The sequence below is a fragment of the Pan paniscus genome, chromosome 13 (genome assembly GCF_029289425.2).
Source record: "Pan paniscus chromosome 13, NHGRI_mPanPan1-v2.0_pri, whole genome shotgun sequence".
Classification (NCBI taxonomy): domain Eukaryota; kingdom Metazoa; phylum Chordata; class Mammalia; order Primates; family Hominidae; genus Pan; species Pan paniscus.
This window is the reverse complement of record NC_073262.2, coordinates 133,530,616-133,556,139: the sequence shown is the minus strand read 5'-3', so window position 1 is coordinate 133,556,139 and position 25,524 is coordinate 133,530,616. Positions and strand designations below refer to the sequence as shown.

Sequence of the window (25,524 nt, the reverse complement as noted above, 5' to 3'; positions counted from 1 at the left end):
ATATAAACATTCACACCCATGCTGTCTTCATTTAGAAGTGGTGTAGATCCAACTATCGTAATGAACACTGAAGACTTGCCTTGCACAGTAGCTTCCCCTTCATGTAACGTTATGTGCATTATGTAACAGAATGCAACGGACCTTTACAGAAATCTCTGTAATTTTAAAATGATATAATGCACAAATTAAGACTTCTAGTCACCTTAGATGATAGAAACAATATCCATCCAGCTGGTGGTAATTTTCTGCCTTCAGCACCAATTATGTAGGGAATGAGTTTTTAATCTTGTGAATTCCTCTAACATGTTTCCTGCCCTCTGGATGCCTCCCACAAACAGCTGCAACCACCTGACGGGCAGGCGCCCAGAGAAGGTCGGCGGGCTGGTGGCGTGGAGGTGTTTCTCGAAGCAGCAGAGACACCTTTGTCACTTGGTTGGGTGCAGACCGCGGCTGGTTTGTAGGACAAGGAGCTGGAGCTTCACGCCTCAGAACCGAGATTTTTTTCTGTGAAGTTGGAGGCCAGGCTGTCTGGGGATGGTGAGGAGCTGGAGGTGGGGCCTTGAGGTGTGCAGTGGCCTCGACGGGACCGGGCTGGGGTGGGGCTGCCCTAGCACCAGGGAAGGGGTGAGGGGTGCTTGTGCCCTGAGACTGCCATTTGGATGGTTCCCTTTGGCTCCAGGAGCATTGTCCATGGGCTAAAGGGGCTGGGGTGGAGTGGGCAAGCAGGCGAATGGACTGGGCCAGGGGTGGCCCGGGCAGTGGAGTGGGGCACCACTCAGGGTGTGGAAGGAAGGGGAGCAGAGGGGCCCCACATGCTCTCATGGGGATGGGGCTAATGGGCAGGGGTGAGAGCAGCAGGAGGTCGCACCGTGAGGCCAGACTGTGAAGTGGGGCCCTCGTGGGTGCAGCGGTCGGGGCCTGTGGCAGCAGCAGGTGCACCGTGTTCCTGCTCAGCATCTTAACAAGTGGGCTTATCAGGCGAGTTGCCAAAACCTCTCAATGCCTCCATTTCCACCCTGTAAAGTGGGGGTGCCTGTAGGTCCTGCCTCATGGGGTTGGTGAGGGTTCAGCAAGGTGGGACAGGTAGAAATCGGCCTCTCTAGGTGCCATCTCCTAGGCCCAACCCCAGCTCTGCATCAAGCTCGTGGTGCACATTTGGGCACAGGGCTCCAGCCCTCTGTGCTTCAATTTCTTCCTCTGTCAACAAGGCTGTTGATCGTTTGCACCTCCCAGGGTGTTTGGAGAATGAACAGACTTAATTTGTAAAGTGTACTGCCCTCGGCGTGGTCCTCAGGACAGGCAGGGTCAGTGTTGGAGGGAGCTGTCACCATTGGCAATGACGTCTCCTTGAAGAGTCGGGAGGACTTGGGGTGGAGATGAAGACTGAGCCAGGTACTGGAGTGTGGTGTGCCCTGGAAGATATTTGATGGCATTAAAGAGCAGAGGTGGTAGCTCTGCATGTGGGGTAAGGGTCTCAGGACAAAGCGTTTTGCAGGAGAATAGGGTGTGAGTGCTGGCACAGTTCCTGGGGGAGTGGCGGGTAGGTAGGGCACGTGGGGACCTCCCCATAGCCTTCACCTGTCAGCCCCTCAGTATTGGAGAAGATTTTTTACCTTCCACCCCAATATATACTTTTTAAAAATCAGAATTAAATAAAAGACTTTCAGGAAGGAAATGAATGTCCTAGTTACTCAAACTACAGAAGGGTGAAGATAGGTTCATTATTAAAGTGCTACAAGATAATTCATGGAGACGAACGACACAATTAACAATTTCCATGCCGCAAAACAAAGATAAAACTGAGCCAGGCGCAGTGGCTTACGCCTGTAATTCCAACATTTTGGGAGGCTGAGGTGGGTGGATTGCTTGAGCTCAGGACTTGGAGACCAGCCTGGGAAACATGGCAAAACCTCTCAATGCCTTTGTATTTTGTACCAAAAGTACAAAAATTAGCCAGGCGTGGTGGCACGTGTCTGTAGTCCTGGGAAGTTGAGAGGCTGAGGTGGGAGGATCACTTTAGCCCAGGAAACGAAGGTTGCAGTGAGCTGAGATCATGCCACTGCACCCCAGCCTAAGTGAGACTCTGTCTAAAAAAGAAAAGAAAGAAAGAAAAGAAAAACAAAACAAAAAAACCCAAAGATAGAAATGTCTGTGTGTAGGGGAGGTGGGAAGGGATGAAGTAGGGAGAAAAGACTCAACACGTAAGAAGAATAGGAATTCAATAGCTAAAGTGTAAAACAGAATATTAGGCTCCTGATGGGCATGTGGGCAAAGGAAATAGTACACTTTATGCAACAGGAAACATAAAAGAAAATAAGTATTTCAAAAGGGTCCACCATCTGCTCACACTCCTATCCCCGTGTCCCTGAGAAATAAACAAGTGTAGCTCAGTAGCTGTGACCTGGTGGCCTGGACAGGGAGCTGCTGGGAGGCCAGAGGGGGTACTCAGAGGTGAGCAGAATCCCCTCATTCCTTGACTCCTGGCCCCAAGGCCCAGGTGGGAGGCGGGGTGGGGGGGTCCTGGCTGCCCGGCGGGAGTGGAGGGAATGCTGGGAAGCTGTTGCCAGGGTTTAGCCCAGGACTCTGCTCCCTTGAGCGCCAAACCTCAGGAAGGCCTCAGGAGGACCTGGATGAGACAGAGCCAGAGGTGTTCACTTGGAAGCATTTGTTTAATGTTCACAAGACATTCAGTGGCTCCATGTGCCAGGGGAGCCATGGGACAGGGTGGGCTTCCAGAATTCTCTCCTCCCCTGCATTTGGCAGCAGGGGAAACTTGGGACGTACAGAGACCTGTGCTCTCTGTAAACTTCGTAGTAAAGGGCCTCCTCTGGATGCCGTGGGCTTTCAGTGATAAGACAACCATTGCATTTGAAGACCACCTTTGTCCAACTTCTGCACATTCTGGGGGCTCCAAGCCCCATCAGGGCCATCAACAGCCATGGGCAGGATGACTGCAGGGAGAAGCTTGGTGGCTCTAAAAGAATTGGCTGGATCATGACAAGAACAGAAGGCACAGATATCTGAGCATCTGCAACCTTCTCCTGTAACCTTGACGTTACATTTCCAGTGAGTGACAGAGGGGCACGTGGGGTGACATGGGAGGGGAAGGCTGCATTCTGGACAGTTGCTGCCCCCTTGCGTGTTTTACTCCCTCCTGCCTTGACATTAAGCGTCACTGACCTCAGCCACCATGGGCCCACTTTCAAGGAGACATCTTCAATTGCTAAGAGGGATTATCAGGGCCCCAAGTTGGGGGGCTTGGGGGCACGCACCTTCCTGTCTTTGTGAGCACCTAGGGGGCAGGGTGTCAGTCCTCAGGGACTTGGCAAAGGCTCCAGGAACGGGCTTCGTGTGGTATAGCACCCAGCTGACCGTGCGGGAGTCATCCGGGCTCAATGTTTAAGTGGGGCTTGGTGGCCGGATGCAGTGGTTCACACCAGTAATCCCAGCACTTTGGGAGGCCGAGGTGGGGGATCGCTTGAGTCCAGGAGTCCGAGACCAGCCTGGGCAACATGGCGAAACCCCATCTCTATTTTTACAAAAAATAAAATAAAATAAAGCAGTGGGGCTTGGGAACAGAAGTGTTCCCGGCAGAATGGGAGGGGAGAGGCCAGATGGGGAGCCATAGGATGGGGCCTGGGGCAAGTCCCTGCCTAGCCCAGCTCTTGGAGCTCAACCCTTTGAGTCTGTCTCCAGGCCGCACCTGGAGGATTGGAGCAGAGGGTGGGGGCAGGTGCTGCTCATCTTCCTCTCTTTGCCTCTTCTTCCTGAGTTCCCCTGCCTTCCTCTCTCTGATTTTTAGGACCCCTTTTCCTTGGATCATGAGGGTCCCATTATCAATGTTACTCCTTTTTTTTTCTTTTCCTTCAAATAGACCCAGTAGGGGAGACAAAGGCAGGCATAAATCAACGAGGAATGGGGGCCTCAGTCACCGCTTGAGTACCAGGCACTACCTGGGTACGCTTACCCCTGTTACCATGCCAACTCCTAAAACAACGTTTTCTGAGGCAGGTACTGTCATCTGTCTTCACCACCACTGCCTGGTCCCTAGGAGATGATCCACAAACATTTTTTGATTGAATGGATGTGTAACTCCAATTTGCGGCTGGGGAAATGGGCTCAGAGAGGTTAGGCAACCAGCCCAAGCTGACAGAGCTGCTTTGTGGGGAGTGGCGGCCGGAGACCTGCTGAGGCTATCTTCAGAGTCCGGCTGCCTCAGATGCCCTGGATCCTTCTTTCAGACACTCTGACGCCCCCACTCCTGCCCTCATTCCTTCTTGTTGCTGCTGGTGCCCTCATCCCAACCCAACCCCTGCTGCCCCAGTGGGTCTGTCACATGCTGCCCCTGTGCCAAGCGTGTGTTCCCTGGGACCCTGGGGCGGCCCGTGCCCCTGGTTCCTGCCTGGCCAGCTTCCAGCCTCGGCTCCTGCCATTCCCCCCTTACCCTGGTGCAGAGGGTGCCCGGGCCCTCACCAACACCGTGCGCCTCCTGCCCGTGCCTGCACCTGGGCTGCCCTCCTCCAGCATCCTCCTCCCTCCCTGTGTCTCTTAGGGTTCAGCTCTTGTCCCTGCCCCTGTTCCCTGACCAGCTCTCTGGGGCAGGCTTGGGAGCACTTCTTGCACAGCTCTGGGCCAACTGGTCACCCTGCAAAGCCCCTGGTGGGCAGGTTTCCCCCCTTGGAGGGAAGGGATGCCCCACGAGGGCAGGGCCAGGCCTCTGGCTGCTGAAGGAGCAAATTTCACCAGCGTCAGGGGAGGATGTGGTGAGCGCCCAGCTATCCTGGACCCGCTCTTTGATAAACACAGTCAGATTCACTTGTTCCTTGCCCTAGAAGAAGCTGGTTCCTGAAGCTCCGAAGCTGCCCCACTGGTGAAGTCGAAGGTGTGTGCCCCCAAACCCCCCAACTCGGGGCTCCCAGCCTGGAAGACAGGCAGGGACCTGCCCAGGCTCCCAAAACCTCCAAGTTATTCTGGATGGTGAGAGGGTGGGCAGGACTAGGGGGAGAAGTTTCAGGAGGCTTAAGGGAAATTTTCTGAGAAAGGTCTTCCTATTTATGACTCCCCAGGGCTGTGGCAAGGGGAGGCGAAAAGCCCGAGGGACAGGACTGAGCCTTAGGACAGGGCCTTGGGCGAGTCCCTGCCTAGCCTCGCTCTTAGGAGCTCAAACCTTTGAGTCTCTCTGGAGACGTATCTTGGCAAGGGATCCCCCATATAGCTTGGATATCCCCCAAGGTATCCAAGGGATACCCACAGGAGAGGGAGGTGGACAATGCCTTCTACTGCAGAGCAGCTTGTGTGGTCTCTAGCTTCTGCGTCAGAAGAGGGAGAAAATAAGAGCTCAGGTGTACACGGGCGGGTACAGAAACTCTGGAAGAAACTTAACAGTGGTGCCCTGGGGGGTAGGTGAGAGCTGGATTTAGGAGTGGGACAGATATTTTCCTATATGTGTTTACATATGTATTTGAATCATGTGCATGTTTTCAAAAATTTAAAAATTTAAAAATTTTAATATTGCAACAGCAATAAAGTAGAAATATTCATTTCTTAAAAGAAGGTAGCCAGGGCCGGGAGCGGTGCCTCACATCTGTAATCCTAACACTTTGGGAGGCCGAGGTGGGTGAATCACGAGGTCAGGAGTTCAAGACCAGCCTGACCAACATGGTGAAACCTCGTCTCTACTAAAAATACAAAAAAAGTTAGTCGGGCGTGGTGGCACAAGCCTGTAATCCCAGCTACTCAGGAGGCTGAGGCAGGAGAATCACTTGAACCTGGGAAGTGGAGGTTGCAGTGAGCCAAGATAGTGCCACTGCACTCCAGCCTGGGCAACAGAGCGAGACTCTGTATAAAAAAAAAAAAAAAAAAAAAGAAGGTAGCCAGAATGGGAGTAGACAAGGCTCCCTTTGAGGAGGGGCTGAGCAGAGACACTGCTCCCTGCAGGCCACTCAGTGTGGATGCCTTCCTGGGGCCTCACATTGCAGGCTCTGGGTATGGAGGTGGGTGCCAGACACCGGTGTGTTTCCTCCCTGCTGCTGTCCCAGCAGGCTCCTGCCCTCCTCCCGCACCCAGGGTGCGGGCCTGGCTGCCCCCCCTTGCCCAGTAGCCAGCCTTTGGCTTAGATTGGGCTGGTGGCCCAGTAGGGGGGCCTCGCTGGGGGCAGGACTGCCCTGTGCCCTGTCTTGGCATGCAGGCCAGCTTGGGGCTCCACGGCCTGGAGCAGGCAGTGGACTTGGCACTGCCCATCACACAAGCCCAGGTGAGAGCTTAAAAGTTGTCATGATTCCGTCAACCTCTTCACCAGACAGTGGGAAGATCCAGCTCCAGAGGGCCAGGTGGTTCCCCTGCAGTGACTTGCAAGGTGTTATTTACAGAGGGGACCCATGTGTTGGATGAATCACCCAAAAAACCCAGGAGTAGTTTCTATTCCTGTAGACACCTGAAAGTCCCAGCACGCATAGCTTTTAAAAATTGCTTGTGTTTGGTCCTCCGACAGGGCCTCCCAGCACCTCCAGGGCATGAGAGCTGCATCTGCCGGGGTAGTTTCAGCCCAGCCTTTCCTGATGGGCTGGAATCTCTGAGGGCTCCCAGCTAAGAGCCACCCAGGCCCACGGGTGAGTCTCAGCCCTCCCAGCCCTGAAGGTGGGAGATGCCAGGGAAATCTCTGCTTGCAGGGCCCTAGGAAGCCACAGGCCCAAGGCTGCCCCAAATCTCTGTGCAGGCCTGGGACAGAGAAGCCGAGGCTGGGGAACCTGTGGGGCCCCACTGACCATTCTTGCAGACACACATGCAGTGGCTGAGGTCTCCTCCGACGCTAGGCACGCAAGTCCTAACCTGCAAGTACTAAATAGCACCACCTTCCTTTCCTTTCTGTGGGCAGCAGTTTCAAATCCTAAACCCCCGAAGTGCTGGAAGCCACGACGGCCTTTGGCAGGTGCTGAGAATGGCTGCTCCTGTGTGGTGCCCCTGTTAGGGTGTCTGGGGTGCGTAGGAGGCTTCCTCCTCCAGAGGCTTCCCAGGCCTTGACACATGCAGTGTGATTTTTGGCTTTTTGGTTTTTTGTTTTGTTTTTTGGAGCTGCGGGAGGGGGGCGTGCAGATCTTCCAAGAGGGCGGGAGAGTGTAGACCCTCCTCCTGGAAACTGCTCCCCATGTCCACACTCTAGTTCCACGCAGCCTCTCTGTAGACCCCAGAGCAAGAGCCCCTAGGCCAGACAGGGTGACACTGGAGCGGCTCAAAGAGCATCTGGTCCCACCCCTTTATTTCACTCACAAGGAAGTCGAGACCCAGAGAGGGGAAGTGACTCTCCCCAGAACAGGCTGACAGCCAGGCCTGGAGGAGAAATGACATCTCTCAGCCCTCTCAGCTGCACCAGACCACCAACAGGTAACAGCCTCTGGGCCATTTAGAGAAACGAAGGCATGGAGCCTCTAGCCTGACCTTGCTCTTGTGGACTGCAGGTAACTCTCCTAAGATCAGTGGGGCTTGTGTGGGCCTGGGCTTTGTGCACACCTGTCCCGACTCAGCGAGCAGTCCCAGGTGTCAGGGCAGCGGCAGCCTCTAGGCAGCCTCCGTGACAGCAGCAGCGGCAGGCAGACCCGGTTTGTCCCCGATTACGAGTGACATTTTTCTACGAACCCTCAACTTCCTCCTGATCTGAGTCAGGGTTGCAGCATCATGTCGGGTCGGGAAACCTCCCCATAGGCAGCCTGGGAGCCTTCCCGGGGCATGTAGCTCACGTGCCACCGCCCTCCACCAAGCCCGCCGCCCATTCCCCAGAATCTTGTTGGGAAACCACCAAGCGCCCGAGATGACACACTCTCAGGGATCATCCTGCAGCCCTGAGCAAGTGCTTACTGGGGACCAGAAGGAGCCTGGGAGCCCAGGCTCACCCACTCACCAGCTGCGTAATTTCTCTAGCCTCCGTTTACCTCTCTGGGGCATGAGGCAATACACGGTTTCTTCCTCACGGGGCGCTCAAGGGCAGTAAATGATGGGGAGGAAAGCCCTGGTTGCTATCCTACATTATAGCTGCATTGTTCTCTAACCCTAGCCAAGTGTGTCTTGGAGAGGCTGGGCGGGAAGACACAGCAGCACTTAGAACACTGAACATTCTAGATTCTTCCCTGAGAGTGAGAACACAAAGTCAGGACATGTCTGGCTGGCCTGGCTTCACCTGGGCTTTGTGCTGCCCGAGGCAGTGGGGATGAGAGGACAGGGCAGGGCAAAGTGCTGCCCACAGCTCTGCGGAAGGCAAGGTTTGCCTTTGGTTCTGAGCGGCTGTCCCAGCTGTAAAGGGAGCACCAGTCACTGTGGAGCTGCAGCAGACCTGGCCATTTGTTCCGTCATTTCTTCACCCCCTCTTTCATGCAATAAGACCTTCCCAACGACAAACTGTATGTGAGGCTCGGTGATAAAGGTGAAGGGGACATGGTCCTGGTCCTGGGGTTGCTGGAGGACAGCAGGGACACGCTCCCCCTGGGATACACAGAGGACTTTTCAAGGCACCCACTCAGGACTGCACTGGGAAAACCACATCAGATGACGTGGGTGAACCTGGGAAGTGGGCATTTCAAGGAAGAGGTGGGATTTTTAGCAGTGGAGGAGAGAGTCCAAGGGGAAAGAGGAGCATGAGCATGCAAAGAAGTGAGGAGGGGGCTTGGCAGCTCCTGGATCCCAGATGCTCTTGCTTGTGATGCTGATGGGGGCCAGGGTAAGCGAGGAGGAGAGACTCAGAACATGAGTTCCAGCTGGTCCCTCACGGCCTTTTGGACCTTGGGTAGAATCTTTAACATCTCTAAGCCTTACTGTCCTTATCTGTAAAATGGGCATAATTAGGGCAATCTCCTAGGAGTGTCCTGAGTTCCCATCGTAGATCACTGAGTACACTGCTGGCCACCTTTCACGTCCCCAAGCCGGCCCCTCCCCTCTCCCAGCCCCACTCCAACCCCCCAGCCCAAGCTCCAGCAACATTCAGGCATTGGGGAGATTGTGGTCATGTGCTCTGTCCCCTCTGTGTCCTGTTCCTTCTTCTATCGTGGCCCCCAGAAGCCCAGCTCAGGCACAGGCGGATGACTTTATTCACACTATGGTGTTACTGGTGGATACGCTGTGTATTCTAACTGTGGCATTTTTGGGGGAGTATTCCAGGGCTCCTCAAATCCATCCCTGCGGCTGTGCCAATGCTGCTTTTTTAGGCTCTGGCCCTGCCATCTCTGAGGTGGCTCACGCTGCAATGCTCTGTGCAGATGACAGCCTGGCAGCTGCAGGAAGGGCCACCTTCTCAGTTGCAACCCTCCTTAGGGTTGTGATCTTCTTGTTGCTTGTGTTCTCTGGAAAGTCCAGGCCACAGAGGGAAGAAAGGTAGGTCTGGTGTGGAGCCACATAGCTGGGTTTCGAGGTCTCAGCTGTGCAGGCAAAGCCACAGGGCTGCCGCAAGTGGGACACTGGATCCTTCAGGGTGTGGGCGGATGAGGGTACCATGGACCACTGGCAGTTGCAGGAATCCCAGCTGCAGAATGTGTAGAGTCAGCAATTAAGAACCAGCACAGGCCGGGTGCTCGGGCTCACGCCTGTAATCCCAGCAGTTTGGGAGGCAGAGGCAAGAGGATTGCTTGATCCCAGAAATTTGAGGCCAGCCTGGGCAACACAGTAAGACCTTATCTCTACAAAAAATAAAAAATTAGGCCAGGCGCGATGGCTCACACCTGTAATCCCAGCACTTTGGGAGGCAGGTGGATCACCTGAGGTCGGGAGTTCGAGACCAGCCTGACCAACATAGAGAAACGCTGTATCTACTAAAAATACAAAATTAGCCGGGCGTGGTGGCACATGCCTGTAATCCCATCTACTCAGGAGCCTGAGGCAGGAGAATTGCTTGAACCTGGGAGGCAGAGGTTGCAGTGAGCCGAGATCACACCATTGCACCCCAGCCTGGGCAACAAGAGTGAAACTCCATCTCAAAAATAAATAAATAAATAAATAAAAATAAATTTTAAAATCAAAAAATAAAAAATTAGTTGGGTATGGTGATGCATGCCTGTAGTCCCAGCTACTCAGAGGGCTGAGGTGGGAGGATTGCTTGAGCCTGGGAAGTTGAGGTTGCAGTGAACCTCAATTGTGCCACTGCACTCCAGCCTGGGTGACAAAGCAAGATGCTAACTTAAACAAACAAACAAACAAATCAGCACATTGAGGCCAGGGCTCCGGGCACGGGGCTGAGCAGGGCCTTGAGGATGGAAGAAATGAGACGGAACCCCCCAAGCAGAGGGAGCCAGGAGGAGAAGCAAGGCCTCTGTGCTCCACCCCAGTCCCTTTCCACACGTCACATAGTTCTCTCCTTTTCACCAAACATTGGAAAACAGCCTTATATTGAAAGGAGATTCTACTTCAGGGTTAAAAATCAACAAACAAAAACACCCTTCAGTAAGACACGGCTGTGTACATGAATTCCCTCTACAGCACCCTGGATAAGCACATAGCCCTGCCTTTGCTTGCATACCTCTGGTGACAGAGAGCCCTCCACATGACGAGGCTGCTTTGCTTTGTCTACTCTCAGACACTCTGGCTGCGAGATAGGTTTGCTTTCTGCAGCACCTGGAACCCATTCCTTTTCTGACCCTGTGAAGTCTTATGGTGGAACACGTCACGATCACTGGAGGATGGATGACCTTGTGCCTTTCCCTCTAGGGATTAGGAGCATCTCTAGGCCTTTCTGCATCTTCTCCCATGCTGTGGTTCCCTAGCCCCTCCGAGTTCAGCCCCTGCAGACAGACAGCCTCGGGTCCTAGGGTGATCAGAGCTGTGCATTGGCCATGGTCACTCCCATTCCACTTCCAGGATCTCTGAGTGTAGCCTTGGCTCACCTCGTTTCTCCCTTTCATGTTTAAAAGAACACTTAGGAATTCCCACTTTCCTTAAAGTGGTGACTGCGTTGTGTTTTGTGTATAAATATTGTTTCTTTACAATATTTCAGCAATGTACGTCTGATTTTGTCTCTGACTCACACGTGAAGAGCCTGTGTAAGAGAATGCATAGAAATGCCTGTATTTTTAATATGGCACTGCAGCTAAGTGGTCAGGACCAACAAACAGCTATTTTCTTTGTGGTCCGAGAATGAGGAGTGTAAAATTGCCATTGCCTGTGCTCGGGAATGGGATAAATTTTGTGAAAGACACTTCTATTCTTCTAAAGAGAGCATAGACCCTTGATTTATGACGTACTTCTCCCTGATCTGCTAGTCTACCTTATTAGTTGGGTTGTTCAGAGCTCTAATTTCTGTCTATTTTGATCATGGGTATTCTACAGGAGGGGCACTAAGGGCTCCAGCTACATTATATTTCCATTTTTTAAAATTTCTTTTGCATTTCCTGCATGGTCCCATTATGTACTTGTTTGCTGTGCTAATTGGAACAGAAATTGAGTGTTTTAAGTTTTCATTATTTATTGTAACTTTCACTCGTGTGGAGTCTCCATGTTACTTTCTCAATTCTTTTTACTAAAAAAAAAAATTACTTTGTCCTATTCCCTTCCTTTCTAGCACAAAATGTGCCTGATAAACCAAAGATTATGCTATCATTTTACTCTGTGTCTTTTCATTTTCTTAGTGTTTTTCCTTGACAAAAGATGATTGAATTTTGTTTTTTTTAAATTGATGGTTGGTTTTAATAGATTAATATAGGGAGTATTAACAATTGTTTATAATATTTGCATAAACCTCTGTGAGGTTGCCCCTCTGTTTTCTATATTGTGATATTATAGTTTTTTAATTTTCAGTTTCTACTGTGAATCTTCTCTTCCTTTTGTCCCGTTAAGATAGACAAGGTAATTTAACCTAAATATTCAATTTGGAAAATATTTAAGTTCTTAACTTCTTGATGCTATTGATAGCTTGCCAAGCTTTGGGGGAATTATATTTTAAATCTCTTTTCTTACCCTCACCTACTCTTCACTATGAAGCTGGCATTTTGTCTCTTTTATGTCGTCTTTTACTGCTTATGTAATACACATTTTTATGATGTGATGGCTGACCTGTGAACAGAGGAAACTTGTTTATTTTTCAATTTTTTAAAAAAAAAATAATGAATCAGGTTCTTGTTGCTGTTCTCCCATCATTTGGGTGGGATTGCTGTCTCACTTGACACTCCCACATCTCTCTCTCACTTCATGCTTCGTTCCCAGCCCCATCTTGAAATGCTCATCTCTGACCCTGAAAGGTCATGCCTCATCAGCTGAGCTTTGGTGAATTCAATGCATAACTTTTAATTTTGTGTAAACCTTGCGCCCTGCCATGCCTCAAACACAAACCCAGACCACAAGTTGTTTCTCTGATACAGAAGGAAAAAATGGAAAGCTATCCTTACTGGTCTCCTTTTTCCCCACCAAGCATTATATACATATCTATTTTTTAATCTCAGGTTTTCATATTATCATTAATTAATTAGAAAAGCACACACACACACACACACACACACACACAAAAGACAGAGATAAAGATAAAAGATTTTAAAAATCACCCACCTTCCAACTGCTAGAATGCAACCACTGGTTGGGATGTAGAAATCTTTTTTTAGGTTTTTTTTTTCCCCTCTATGCGTGGGTTTTTGTAATTTTAATCACAGTTGAAATCATTCTGAATGTCTAATTCTATAGTTTGTGGGGTTTTTACTCGACATAGTCAGCATAAACATAACAGTCAGACAGAAAAATTTTCCATTGAGTAAATTTACCGTAGTGAAATTAACCTCTTGTTGGCATTTACATGTGTGTATGTATTTTTTACTATTAGAAAAAAAGTAATGTGGTAATACATTGAGGCAAAGAAGAATAAGAAGAAAAAATGCCAAGGTGGACATATTTTTGTACACAATTTTTCTTCTTTCATATAATTTACTTAAGGTGAATTCTCAGAATCACTGGATTAAAGACATACCATTTTCATGGCTTGTAATAGAAATTATCAAATCCCAAAAATTGTGTGCTAATTTGTACACTTACCAGCATATTGGTGACTGGTTTCACAGAACCGTTGCCAAATTCTTTGTTAAATTTGATAAGCAAAAATGTTATCTCTCTGTAAATCCTCTTCTGGGAACTGCCTATGTCATTGGCTTGTTCATCTATTGTTGTTCTTGATGTTATTCATTTTAATATTCTCTTCGCAGAGAAAGAACGTCATTTGTCTAACATTGATTGTGTTTTGTTTCTTCGAGTATATTATTTGATGTTAAGACTTTTTAGCAAAAAGAATTTTTTTTGTGCAGTCAAACCTGTCCTGTTTATTTTCTGTTTCTTTGATTTTCAGTTATGCTAAGTTGACAAAGAGCTTTTCCCTTTAGTGATTTTATAAGTTGTTTATTAAATTTTCATCTAGTTTTTCTATGATTTGATTGTTTTGAAATGTAATTCCTTGATGAATTTGGAATTTCTTTTGAGATACCGTGTAAGATGAGACTCTAAGTTGGTTTTTACTCCCAAATTGTTAACTGACAGTCTTAACATAATTCTTAACATAATTTCTTAACTAAGCCTTCCCTTTGTATTATTGATTTTTGTGGAATGCCTCATTTATTCTTGCTTCTGTTAAATGTGTTAGTGCATAGTCTGAGATTTTTGGGTTAGTAAATGTCTGATTTCAACAAGAATGTCCCTATTATTTTACCATTAAATACAAAGTTGTCATTGGTGTGAGCAATTTACTCTTTGTAAGAAGTACTTTCCTGTTCCATTAGTTAAATAACTCGAAAAACTATTTATACAATTGGATGACTTTTTATTTTTGCTCTAATGATGTGATACAAAACATTAATTGATTTCCTAACACTGAAACTATCTTACATTTCTATAGTGAATCTGATTCATCATGATGATTTATAATGTTAATGTACTGAATTCCACCTGGTAATATTTTAATTAGGATGTTTGCATATATATTCATAATTGTATTTGAGCAAGTCTGTCTCTTTTGTGCTGAGTTTCGATATTTGGATAAGTTAGTTTAATAGAAATTCATTAATACTATGTTCTGAAATACTTTATAGGGCACGGGGATTATCTGTTGCTTGAAAATTTGAAATAAGCTACAGCCTATTTTAAGAGTAATTCTTTGATAATATTCGGTTTCTTTTATGGTTATTGGTCTAGTCAATAATTCTATTTCTTCTTGTGTCAAACCTTGTATAGATTGTGGTAAATTATTTTTTGCCCCCAAATCAACAACTACATCAAGGTTTTTCAACAGATCAACACACACGCAACAATGCAGTTTCTTGCTATTTTTGCTCTCCTCTCTAACTCAGCTGAATGTCTTCTTTCTTATTTCTAGTTATGACCATGTGAGTCCTTTCTTCTTGATCATAGTTGTTAGAGATATAGGTATTGCTTCGTTTATTGCTTCTGTTCTGAAGGAACCACCTATTAAATGTGTTGATTCTGATATTTTCTCTTTTCTAATTCCTTTGTTTCCACTTTTATCTTTATACTTTTTTCCTGATTTCCCTAAGACATTTTTTCCCTAAATGCTCAAGTTAAGTGCTTAATTCATTTATTTAATGTCCTTAAAGAAAATTAAAGCAGTTAGGGCAATGTATTTATCTCTGAGAATAGTTTTGGCTGTATCCTGTGAATTTTTTTTTTTAAAACAACCAATCCAAAAAGTTCTTGCTATTCTTCACATGTATTTAGTTTTGTAGTTCTCACTTTATTTTTAAATAGTCATTATTATTTTTGTTATTATTTTGAGACAGAATTTATATAAACAGGGTCTTACTTTGTTGCCCAGGCTAGAGGGTAGTAGCATGATCACAGGCCACTGCAGCCTCGACCTCCTGGACTCAAGCCATCCTCTTTCCTTAACCTCTGCCTCTGAGTAGCTGGGACTATAGGCACAAGCCACCACATCCAGCTAATTAAAAAAAAAAAAAATTTGTAGAGACAGAAGTTTCACTATGTTGTGAGGTTGATCTCAAACTCCTGGGCTCAAATGATCCTCCCTCCTTTGCCTCCCAAAGTGCTGGGATTACAGGCATAAGCCACTGCGCCCGGCCAGGCTGTATTTTTATTTTCTAGGTCTTTGTGTATGTGGTCAGAGAGTATAGCCAAAATAATTTCTGAATTTTTTTAATGGATGGTTTTGTTCTTGTAAGGTAGATAATTCATTTTTGGCAAGTGTTTTTTGGCTGCTTGAGAAAAAAAATGGATTACCTATTTGTTTAAAACCAAGCCCAAGGGCTATTAATTAAACTGTATTAATCATATTATTTATATAATTCTATGTCCTAGTTTATATTTTGCCTATTTGTTTTGTTCTAATCTACAGTATATGAAAGTCTGACACTGCAGTTTGTTTTTGCCAATGGCTCCTGGAATTCTAAGAATTGTACCTGATGTACTTTTCCACCATTCGGTGTATAAGATTACTACATTTGCCCTCGCAATTGAGTTTTTATTTTATTCTATAAAAATAAGCTTCTTAATCCTGATGAGCAATTTTGTTCTGCAATTCTACAAGGCTAGTTATGAATATTACCTCCCTGTCTTTCTTTTGTTTATATTTGTCTGTTCTATCGTCACAGAACTTTTATGTGGAACATTTCTGTGTCATTTAAGTGCACCCTTCATAAGAGCAAACAGTTATATTTTATTTTTGAATTGAGAATATTAGTAAAAGTTGAATTTTTTCACACTTATTGCTGTAATTTCTATGCTGTTTCTTTTCCTATTATATTCACTCCTTTGCTATGTAGTTGGTTTTATTTCTTTTCATCTTCTGTAGTAATTTTGAAGGTAGACATCATATTTTTAATAGTGGTTGCTTTTAAGGTTTTCAAGAATCTGACACACATTTCTGTAATTATTGAAGTAAAAAAAAACAGAATAGAAATATTAGCAATAGAGCCTTTTGCTTCACCCCAGGCACTTACTATTACCCTCCATTGTCCCCACCCCCTACAACACAAGAACATTCTTCCTGCTTTATTAATTTATCCACAATATTAAAACTTGTCTCTTTCTAGGGACACAGATTATCTCTTTTTTTTTTCTTAGAGAGAGGGTCTCACTCTGTTACACAGGCTGGAGTGCAGTGGCACGATCATGGCTCACTGCAGCCTCAAACTCCTGGGCTCAAGCGATCCTCCCACACAGCCGCCCAGATAGTTGGGGACCACAGGCACGAGCCACCACGCCCTGCTAATTAAGTTTTTTTTTTGTTAGAGATGGGGTTTCACTATGTTGCCTAGGCGGGTCTCAAACTCCTGGGCTCAAGTGATCCTCCCACACAGCCTGCCAAATAGTTGGGGACTACAGGCACGAGCCACCACACCCTACTAATCTAAAAAAAATTTTTTTTTCTTTTTTGGAGAGATGAGGTTTCACTATGTTGCCCAGGCTGGTCTCAAACTCCTGGGCTCGAGTGATCCTTCAACCTTGGCCTCCCAAAATGCTGGGATTACAGGTGTGAGCCACTAGTCCAGCCGGATAATCTCTTCTGTTTTTTTTTTTCTTTTAATTTTAAATCTGTAACTATATTCATCATAACTTAAGTCTCTTTCCATAGTTTCCTGCTTTCAATTCAATGCTCAGTTCCAAGCTTTTCTACCTTGATGTTTTCATCCTTGCACTCTTCTTAGTGATGATCTCTTGGAGGTCTAAAGTTTTGGGGCGATTGTTTTTCTACAGGCCACATCCACCTGAGACTTGCTTTCTGCCCTCTTTACAGAAGAACGCCTGGTTGGATACGAAATTCTTGCACCCAAATCTTCTCCCTCAAACCTCTTCTGGTGTTAATTATTTTTTCAGAGGTTTCCAAGGAACTTGGTTTGTTTATTCATGGATGTTTGTGAGGCTGTATCTTGGTGACATTTAAACATGTCAGCGGGACATTCAGAGGTGTCAGCAGGGCCTCTGGGAGTGGCTCTCTCCATAACTTTTGCATGAAACATGGCGCTTCATCTCCTGTATTGTCTCATTTACTCCACGGTTCAATTCAGCCCCACCTCTCAGCCACTGTGCTGCTGCTGACTCACAATGGTTTTGGGTCCTTTCACTCCATGCACAGATGCTATTTGCTTGACCCATGACCTTTGCCCACTCAATGCTATTTCCTTCTGGAGGAGGCTGGGACTGCCCCATTCCAGTCCCCTAGGAGGCGAAGGCGCCCACCCATCCCTGCTGCAGATGGTAGAAAGGCAGCACTCCACAGATGGTGCTGCTGGGGTGGAAACTGAGAACATCTCCACTGCTGCCTGTGACACAGATCCCAACATTAATGGCAGCACTGGGATGGCTCCTTGGCAGCTATGCAGGGGTGCTGCTGAGATCTCCCCGGAATTCCAGAGAACCCACTCCCAGGGTCCCTGACCACAGTCAGTGCAGCTCTACTGCTTCAGGTCCATGGTGATGTTGATGCTGATGCCACTCTCTTTGGGCTACTCCTAGCCAGTGCTTGAACTGGGCAGAGGCACTAGCCTGGGGCGATTTCTGCGGATGTGGGGCTCCTCCAACAGGCAACCTTTGCTCAGAGATGCCCCATGGCTTGGCCAAGAAGGGCTGAAATCTGCACTGCTGTCTGAAGTCCTTCCCACCTTGTCGTTCCTTCCCTCTCTCCTTCCACAGAGTCAGACCTGCAGGTGGTCTGAAGGCTCACCCCACCTCCTCCTGCTCCCTCTCCCAACTATCCTTCATGGGAACTTCCCCTGTTTAATCTCTGAGTTGTCTAGCACTGTCTTAGCATCTGCTTCTCAGGGGACCTGAGGGGACTCAGCCTCCCACCCAGCCAACTACAGTACCATTGCTTGATTGGGGTGGACTCCTGGGTTGGCCAGAACAGGAGCTGCTAATGGAATGGCCCCACACCCCACAAGTAGCAAATGGTGCTAGTTGCTGCCCCCCTGCCCCGTTCCCCTCCCCTACCCACAAGTAGACTGGTTTTTATTAGCAAACTTCTTTGAGAAGGATGACTGTTTCATCTCTTGCTGCCATTTGGAGTGCATTGATGCCTTTATATCTTACTACAGTGAAGCTTCCGATTTTTTTGAAAAAGACTCTAAAAAGATGGTTTCCTTGGACTTTCAGAGGGAATTCAGATTAATTTTTCAGATTCTCTGTTCACTCTGCCATTAGCCGGCAGTATTTTTTCAACCTAATTTCTTCTTGCCAGCCCATAGAGTGCCTTCTCTGGCTTCAAAGACTACCCTCTGAGAAGCTTCCATTTGAAGTCTGTCGGTAATTCAAATGTGACCTTTAGTATAATCCTACTGGGGAATACTGATGGCCAAATTGTGTCTATGAATATACCTGCTACTGTCAATGGAGACTCATCCCACCACCTGAGGTTGTGTGCTTTCTGTCAGATCACTTTCCTCCCGTTGTTATTCGTTTGTTCCCCCAATTCAGCCACACATTGTGTCTGGGTTTGGGTTGGACTTTGAGCATCACCGATTTTTTTCTTGGCCACTTTGAACCACCAGCAATACGGTGGATTCATCCATGCAGTCGGCCGGTAACAGCTGACAGTAAGGGCCTCTGAGTGTTGAGCTTTTGTCATTGGTGGCTCCTTTTTCTTAATTGGTTAGTGTGACCCAGACAAAGACAGATGTCCTCAGTTCCCTTTTCAAAATCTTATTGGATCTCTTTAAACATAAACTTGTATTCATTCTTATCTTTGTGGTTCTTGGTTTTCTGCTGTTTCTGGTCTTGAAGGCAACTTCTCCAAGCCAATTCCATCTTCCTCTTTGGTGTTGCAACATTTTACATTTAGACTTGAACTGGGCTTTGACCTGCTTTTCTCATCATTTTTGAAATTTACCTTGTGAGTTCCAAGCTATTCCAGTAATTTTTTGAGCTAGGCCTGTGGCCATTTCAGCATGTTTAGTGAGGAGGCGGCCACCCCACCTTGCAGATTCTGAGCATCCTGAGTAGGACCAGTTACTCCTACACACCCCTAGGAGGCACCATCCCCACAGACCACAGGACACCAAGGCTTTGAATAAGAGGAAGTACTTTTTCCTAGATCTCTCATTACATAAATCTGTGAGAAAAGTTAACACATTGGAAACCATAGAATCTTTGGAAAGCCACCAAATCAAGTAATGTATGTTAAATGTTTAGTGCGTAGTGCTCAATGGATGATATATATATGAACCTATAAACATCTATCTATATATATCGATTTTCTTTTTCATTAGAGATCAGAGAGGGCTTGGGAATGGTATTACATATAAGATCTTAAAAAACACCCCAATTTTTTCCTCCCACGGGCGCCCAATAGTGATGAGAAACAATAGCAGAATGAGAATTCTGTTAGCAATAGCTGCACAGCAAAGAAATAAGTCATAGGAATGCTTATTGTGGAATTCATTGTTTCCTGGTAAAATACTGGAAACCTAAATGTTTATGAATAAGCTACTGGCTAAATGAGTTTTGGTATACCTACACAATGGGAGGCAAACAAGCCATTCATATATGCTGATATAGACCAATGTCCAAGAAACATTGATGAGTGAAAAAGCAAGGGACAGGGGCTCTAGGTATATTATTTCCAAATTTTAAAGAAGTCATACATGTATATGTATGCATGCATATATTTGCATATATGTATCTACTTAGAAAATGTCTGGGAGGAATATGCAAGAAGCTGTAAGCCATGCTGCCTTTGAAAAGGACAGTTGAGGCCTTAGGGTACAAGGAGGCTGACTTTCCTACGCTTGTTCTTTTGTTCTGTTCGAATATCTTACTGAGCGCATGGAATACTTTTAAAATTAATAAAAAGCTATGAAAAATAATAACAGAAGCTTTAATTAATAACAGAAGTTTTAGGAACAGGTGCGGGGCCTCCCGCCTGTAATCCCAGCACTTTGGGAGGCCGAGGTGGGTGGATCACCTGAGGTCAGGAGTTCAAGACCAGCCTGGTCAACATGGTGAAACCTGATCTCTACTAAAAATACAAAAAATTAGCCAGGGGTGGTGAGCGTGGTGGTGCATGCCTGTAATCCCAGCTATGAAGGAGACTGAGGCAGGAGAATTGCTTGAACTGGGGAGGCAGAGGTTGCAGTGAGCCAAGATTGTGCCACTGCACTCCAGCCTGGGTGACAGAGTGAGACTCCATCTCAAAAACAATAAAAATAAAAATAGAAATAAATAGCTGCAGTGGTCACTAGTATGGGATTCTCTGGTGGGAGTCCATGCTGATGTCTCCTCCCTGATACATTGATATCTTGGGATCTCAGCACCTGCTAGCCAGGAAGTCATGGAAGATGGGAGAGGCACAGAAAGGTGGGTCTCACGGCAGGACCTGGCCGCACTTGCTCACCCAGCTGCTTTCTGCCGAAGTGGTTAAGGAAGATGCCAGGCATAAATGTCCTTTCCATGCCATGCCCCTGTGCTCTAGTGAATGTGGCACATTCCATGTCTAAGGCCAGTCCAAGTCAAGTACACCAGCAGCATGGCCTCACATGTGGGGAGAGGGAAGAGTGGGTGAGAAAGGAGGGAGCAGGGAGGTGGGCAGAGGTGGGCAAGTGGGGAGAGGGTGGAAGTTGGGTCGTATTTGAGTCCTTCTAGCAACCTGGTTCTGGATGCCTGGATTGAACACTTGGTTCAAAACACTTGGTTTTGTCCTGCTCCAGGGCTACATACCTTGATGCAGAACCCCACAATGGCACTCACCCCCTCACCCCAAATTGACCAGGCTCGGACCACACCCCTGTGCAACCACACCTGCAGCCTTGGTCCTCCCGTCCCTGAGGCCACTTCTAATTTTCTGCCTGACAAAAGGCCTTTCCTTGCCCTGTGGAGACCTCAGGGCCCCGCTCCATTCCCTCTGGGAATGCCATTTCTCCCATATCTCTCCATTTTCTGTCTGGTTTTCTCTTTGGGGTACAAGAGGCTGCAGCAGCTGCAGACCTTATATCTTGGCAACTATGAATCCCTGACAAGGGACTCCAACCCTCTGCCTGGAAACCCAAGCAAAAGTTGTGTTGATTATCATGGCTTCTTGGAGAGTCAAATATCTGTCCCTGAATCAATGAACTAACCAGCTACTGTGTCCAGGGGAATGCAACGCTCTGGTGTCAATCATCCCTGGTTGCAGGTTGACTGTGTCCAACCATCAGGAAAGTGGGTGGGAGGAGGACAAAGGAGACAAAAGGAGCTGAGTCCTGGAAACAGCATTTGAATCCCTGATCCAGCTGCTCCTGAAGTCAGCCCTACCCTAGTTTTCATGTTTTCCATTATGTGAAACTGTCTCTTTGCTTCAGCCTGTTTGGGTCTGGGTATGTGCTGTTACTTCTTTCAACAAAAGGAGTTCTGATTTAAAAGACAGATGTCCATGCACAGCAGGTTCTATATTTGTCAAAGAAAAATGTGTGTATGGTAGAAAGAGAGTGAGAAAGCGAGTCTGGAATGATATACACAAAAAGTAACAGTGGTTGCATCTGGGCAGCAGGATTAAAGGTAATTTTTCTTTTCTGTGTTCTAGTTGTGATTCAATGGGCATGAATTGCTGTGTGATGCTGGGGAGGTGTTTGTGATTCTTGACAAAGTCATTTGAATCCATCACTTCAAGAGAGTGAAAGGAGCCCTGTCTAATCTGTTGGTGTTGTAGGAAGAAACATGAGTCAGCAAAACACCAGTGGGGACTGCCTGTTTGATGGCGTCAACGAGCTGATGAAAACCCTGCAGTTTGCAGTCCACATCCCCACCTTCGTCCTGGGCCTGCTCCTCAACCTGCTGGCCATCCATGGCTTCAGCACCTTCCTTAAGAACAGGTGGCCCGATTATGCTGCCACCTCCATCTACATGATCAACCTGGCGGTCTTTGACCTGCTGCTGGTGCTCTCCCTCCCGTTCAAGATGGTTCTGTCCCAGGTACAGTCCCCCTTCCCGTCACTGTGCACCCTGGTGGAGTGCCTTTACTTTGTCAGCATGTACGGAAGCGTCTTCACCATCTGCTTCATCAGCATGGACCGGTTCTTGGCCATCCGGTACCCACTCCTGGTGAGCCACCTCCGGTCCCCCAGGAAGATCTTTGGGATCTGCTGCACCATCTGGGTCCTGGTGTGGACCGGGAGCATCCCTATCTATAGTTTCCATGGGAAAGTGGAAAAATACATGTGCTTCCACAACATGTCTGATGATACCTGGAGCGCCAAGGTCTTCTTCCCGCTGGAGGTGTTTGGCTTCCTCCTTCCCATGGGCATCATGGGCTTCTGCTGCTCCAGGAGCATCCACATCCTGCTGGGCCGCCGAGACCACACCCAGGACTGGGTGCAGCAGAAAGCCTGCATCTACAGCATCGCAGCCAGCCTGGCTGTCTTCGTGGTCTCCTTCCTCCCAGTCCACCTGGGGTTCTTCCTGCAGTTCCTGGTGAGAAACGGCTTTATCGTAGAGTGCAGAGCCAAGCAGAGCATCAGCTTCTTCTTGCAATTGTCCATGTGTTTCTCCAACGTCAACTGCTGCCTGGATGTTTTCTGCTACTACTTTGTCATCAAAGAATTCCGCATGAACATCAGGGCCCACCGGCCTTCCAGGGTCCAGCTGGTCCTGCAGGACACCACGATCTCCCGGGGCTAACGGAAGGACATCCTGTTCAGGGGAAGAAAGCCCTGGCCCTGAATTCTGGTAACGGATATCGCGTTCCAGGGTTTTGATGTGGTGGGATGATCCGCACCATCTTCACTGATGTGCTTCCCTTTGATGCCCATTGAGTGCCAGCTTTGCTCATTATACCCCAAAGACCTTTTTTCCACTGCCTAGACAGCTTATACCACCCAGTGTCCAGGGATCTCTGAAGAACCCACAGACCAGGTGAATTACTGATTTCTAAGTCCAAAAACTATACAGCAGAAGAATTGAGAAAGAGAATGAGACCATGTCAACAAGGCTGTTTCCAACTCTCCCCATTTTCCTGTTCGACTGGGAGGTTCTGGAAAGAAAGAGAGAGAGAGAAAGGAGGTAAAGGAGGGAGCCAAGAGAGTCAGTTATGGGGGAGAGTGTCTTGGGCAGAGGTGGGGTGGTAGGGATGAGTGAAGCCCCTTTTTAGTTTGGGTGTCCCAGAACAGAGCAGACTTGCATTTTCCGGTCCCTTCTGGAACTGTGTTGCCAAAAGCCTCACTGAGATGACAGCAAGAAGGGGTGGTGTTGGGGCTGGGCAAGTAGTATGGATCACCCCAAGTTTCCAGTGAGCCTCAGAAAGGTGAAGGAAGCCAGCCACACTTTTCCGTGCCCGTGAGAAGACTGCAGAATGACTGAGTGGGGTGTTGATGACATCCAAGAGCCATGAGGGGGGAGAGGAAAGGACACTCCTGGGGAAGGAAGAAGACAGGCCCAGGGCTGGAAGCACACAGCCCCTCCCCCATCACCATCAGGGTGTCCACAGCACGGAGTGTTGGTGCTGGCCCAGGGTGAAGAGAGACAGTGAGAGACGGCCTGGGAGCGGGGAGACCCCTGACCTGCTTTCTATCTTAAACAGACTGGGAAGTTGCTCATTACAGCTAGCTTCCTTGAAAACAATGGCAAAGAATCAGGCCTGCCTTGGTTCCACCATAGGAGGATGGAGGAGGTGCTGTCTTACTCACCTGCATCCTGGCTGGGCAGCTGGCACCCGTGGCACTGCCCATGGAGCCGTCCCTCCCTGGCAGCTGGGAGGGAGATGAGGCAGCTAGGCACAAGGGTGTGGCCTTGAGAAAGAAGGCAAGGGGGGGTCCCTGCAGGTCCCAGGAAACTGTAAACAATTGAGTCACGCCTGGATGGCTTCTCAACGGATCTGGAGGAGGAGTGCAAGTGACAGCGGAAGCCTCCCAATGACTCAGCTGCTCCGGAGAGTGAAATGATGAGAAGGATCCATTGTGGGGTGGTTTTGCATGACAGAGAGAGTGGGATGAGGAGTAACTGATGAGACTTCATGTGAGCAAGGTCTTCAGGAGGAAAAGCAACTGAGGTCTACTTGTAGGATCTGGGCTCAGTGGGGGCTGAAGGGCTTGGGAGGGGTGGCGACCTGAGGGGAAGAAGAGAAGCATTTGGATAAACCTGGACCTGTGGGGAGGAGGAGGAGGAAGAGGAAGAGGAAAAGGAGGGGAAGCTGAGCAGTGGCCCTAGGCTTGAAGCCTGCAGGGAGTGCAGGGTGGGTGGGGAACCTGGCTGAGCTGCTTCCTGCCTGAGAGCTTTCCCAGCTGGCCTAAGAGCCATGGACGGACAGGAGTCGCCTTCTCAGGAGTAGCTCCCGCTGTTGCTGTGTTCAAGTGGCACCCTGTACACCTCCTCCTAGGTGGATGGAGGGAAGGGTGAGGAAGAGAGCGTCAATGAAGGGGTGGAAGTGGATGTGGAGGAGTGACCAGACCAGACCAGACCAGACCAGAGGGATCGGAGGCTCAGGCCCCCTGAGCTGGGCCTCTAAGAACCACAGCCACAGAGTCAGGCTCTGCAGACCCAGAGGTAAGGCTGCCTGGCTGCCCCAAACCCCAGACACTCCTCTCCTTGCCTGCAGGCTGCCCTCTCCAATGGCCACCCTAGACAGAGACACCACCCGTGATACTCTGAGGAAGCCAGACTTTCGCATGCAACAGGGCATTTGGGGCTGGTTCGGCTCAGTGTCCACGGGTGGTGGATTTAGTGACCACCCTCCTCCCACTTCTTTCTCTGCACGAGGAGTTGGGAGCCTGCCTGGTGGAGTTGAGTGATGCCCGTCATGTGCACTTGGGTCTACCAATGTGCTCAAGGCCAGATGGGCTTCCTAAGAGACAAGGGTGGGTGGACCTAACCACCTATCATCCCCAGCGATGTTCAAACATAAAATCGTATCTATGTGCAGCATGACTCTCTCCAGGTGACAGAAAGGGCTCTAGACAGCTGAGAGGAACTGATCATGTAGGGAGGGACGGGGAGGGGAGCCAGGACCCAGGAGCTGCATGGCTGTAAGAGGAAGGTCCTTGGAGGGTATCAGCAGTCTCAGTGTGATGTGACAACTATGGACCTGTGGGTGTGCCCTGGGGACCCCTGACCCATCCCAAAACACTGTGGAAAGAAGGGCCTCTTCTCCGTGGGGACCCGTGTCTGCGGGAGCGGGCACAGGTCCATGCTGCAGGCCACTACGGCTGCTCGGCAGGAGGGCCGAGAGTTTGGACCCACATAGCTGCAACCCAAGCTGGCCCATAATCAGCAGTGGGGCCCAGCAGCACAGGAGGGGCGGACGGTTAGCACTGGAAAAAATGACTTGATTAATCTGATTCGCCAAATAAATAGATTTATGTGATGCCTTGTGACCCTGTCTTGGACTAAGCTTACTGGCCCCGGAGAAGAGCAGGCCCCACATGGCCCCTGCCAGGTCACCCAACAATCTTGGTCTCTTCAGCAGCCACCTGGCCACCAAGTGTGGGGCTGCAGGGAGTGGCCCTCCCTGCTCAGGAGCACAGCTGGGCTTGTCCGGGTGACCAGGAGCCAGACCCTTTGGGGTCCAGTTGCCGCTCCCCCACATCCACACGGGTGCTTGGTTCTCTGTGGTAGCAGCCAGGCTGCACAGAACCCGCATACTCGGCTGCA

The 25,524-nt window shown here is 48.5% G+C and overlaps 1 protein-coding gene across 5 annotated transcripts in view; it reads left to right on the top strand.

Annotated features, from left to right (window-relative positions):
- Positions 1-25,246, top strand: part of GPR55 (G protein-coupled receptor 55) — a 54,457-nt gene extending 29,211 nt beyond the window's left edge. Inside the window, exons 1-3 of one of the 5 annotated variants that reach the window (XR_008624605.1) lie at positions 1,323-8,413; positions 21,593-22,941; positions 24,254-25,244. Coding sequence is in view for 3 of the 5 variants with exons in the window: in XM_055109201.1 (XP_054965176.1) it covers positions 21,601-22,560 (960 nt within the window). In the remaining 2 variants the exon portion in view is untranslated. Of the gene's footprint in view, positions 1-1,322; positions 8,414-21,466 lie in introns of those variants that run through there. The other 4 variants (XR_008624604.1, XM_055109200.1, XM_055109201.1 and 1 more) reach the window with 4 other exon arrangements.
- Positions 25,247-25,524: the final 278 nt, after the last annotated feature.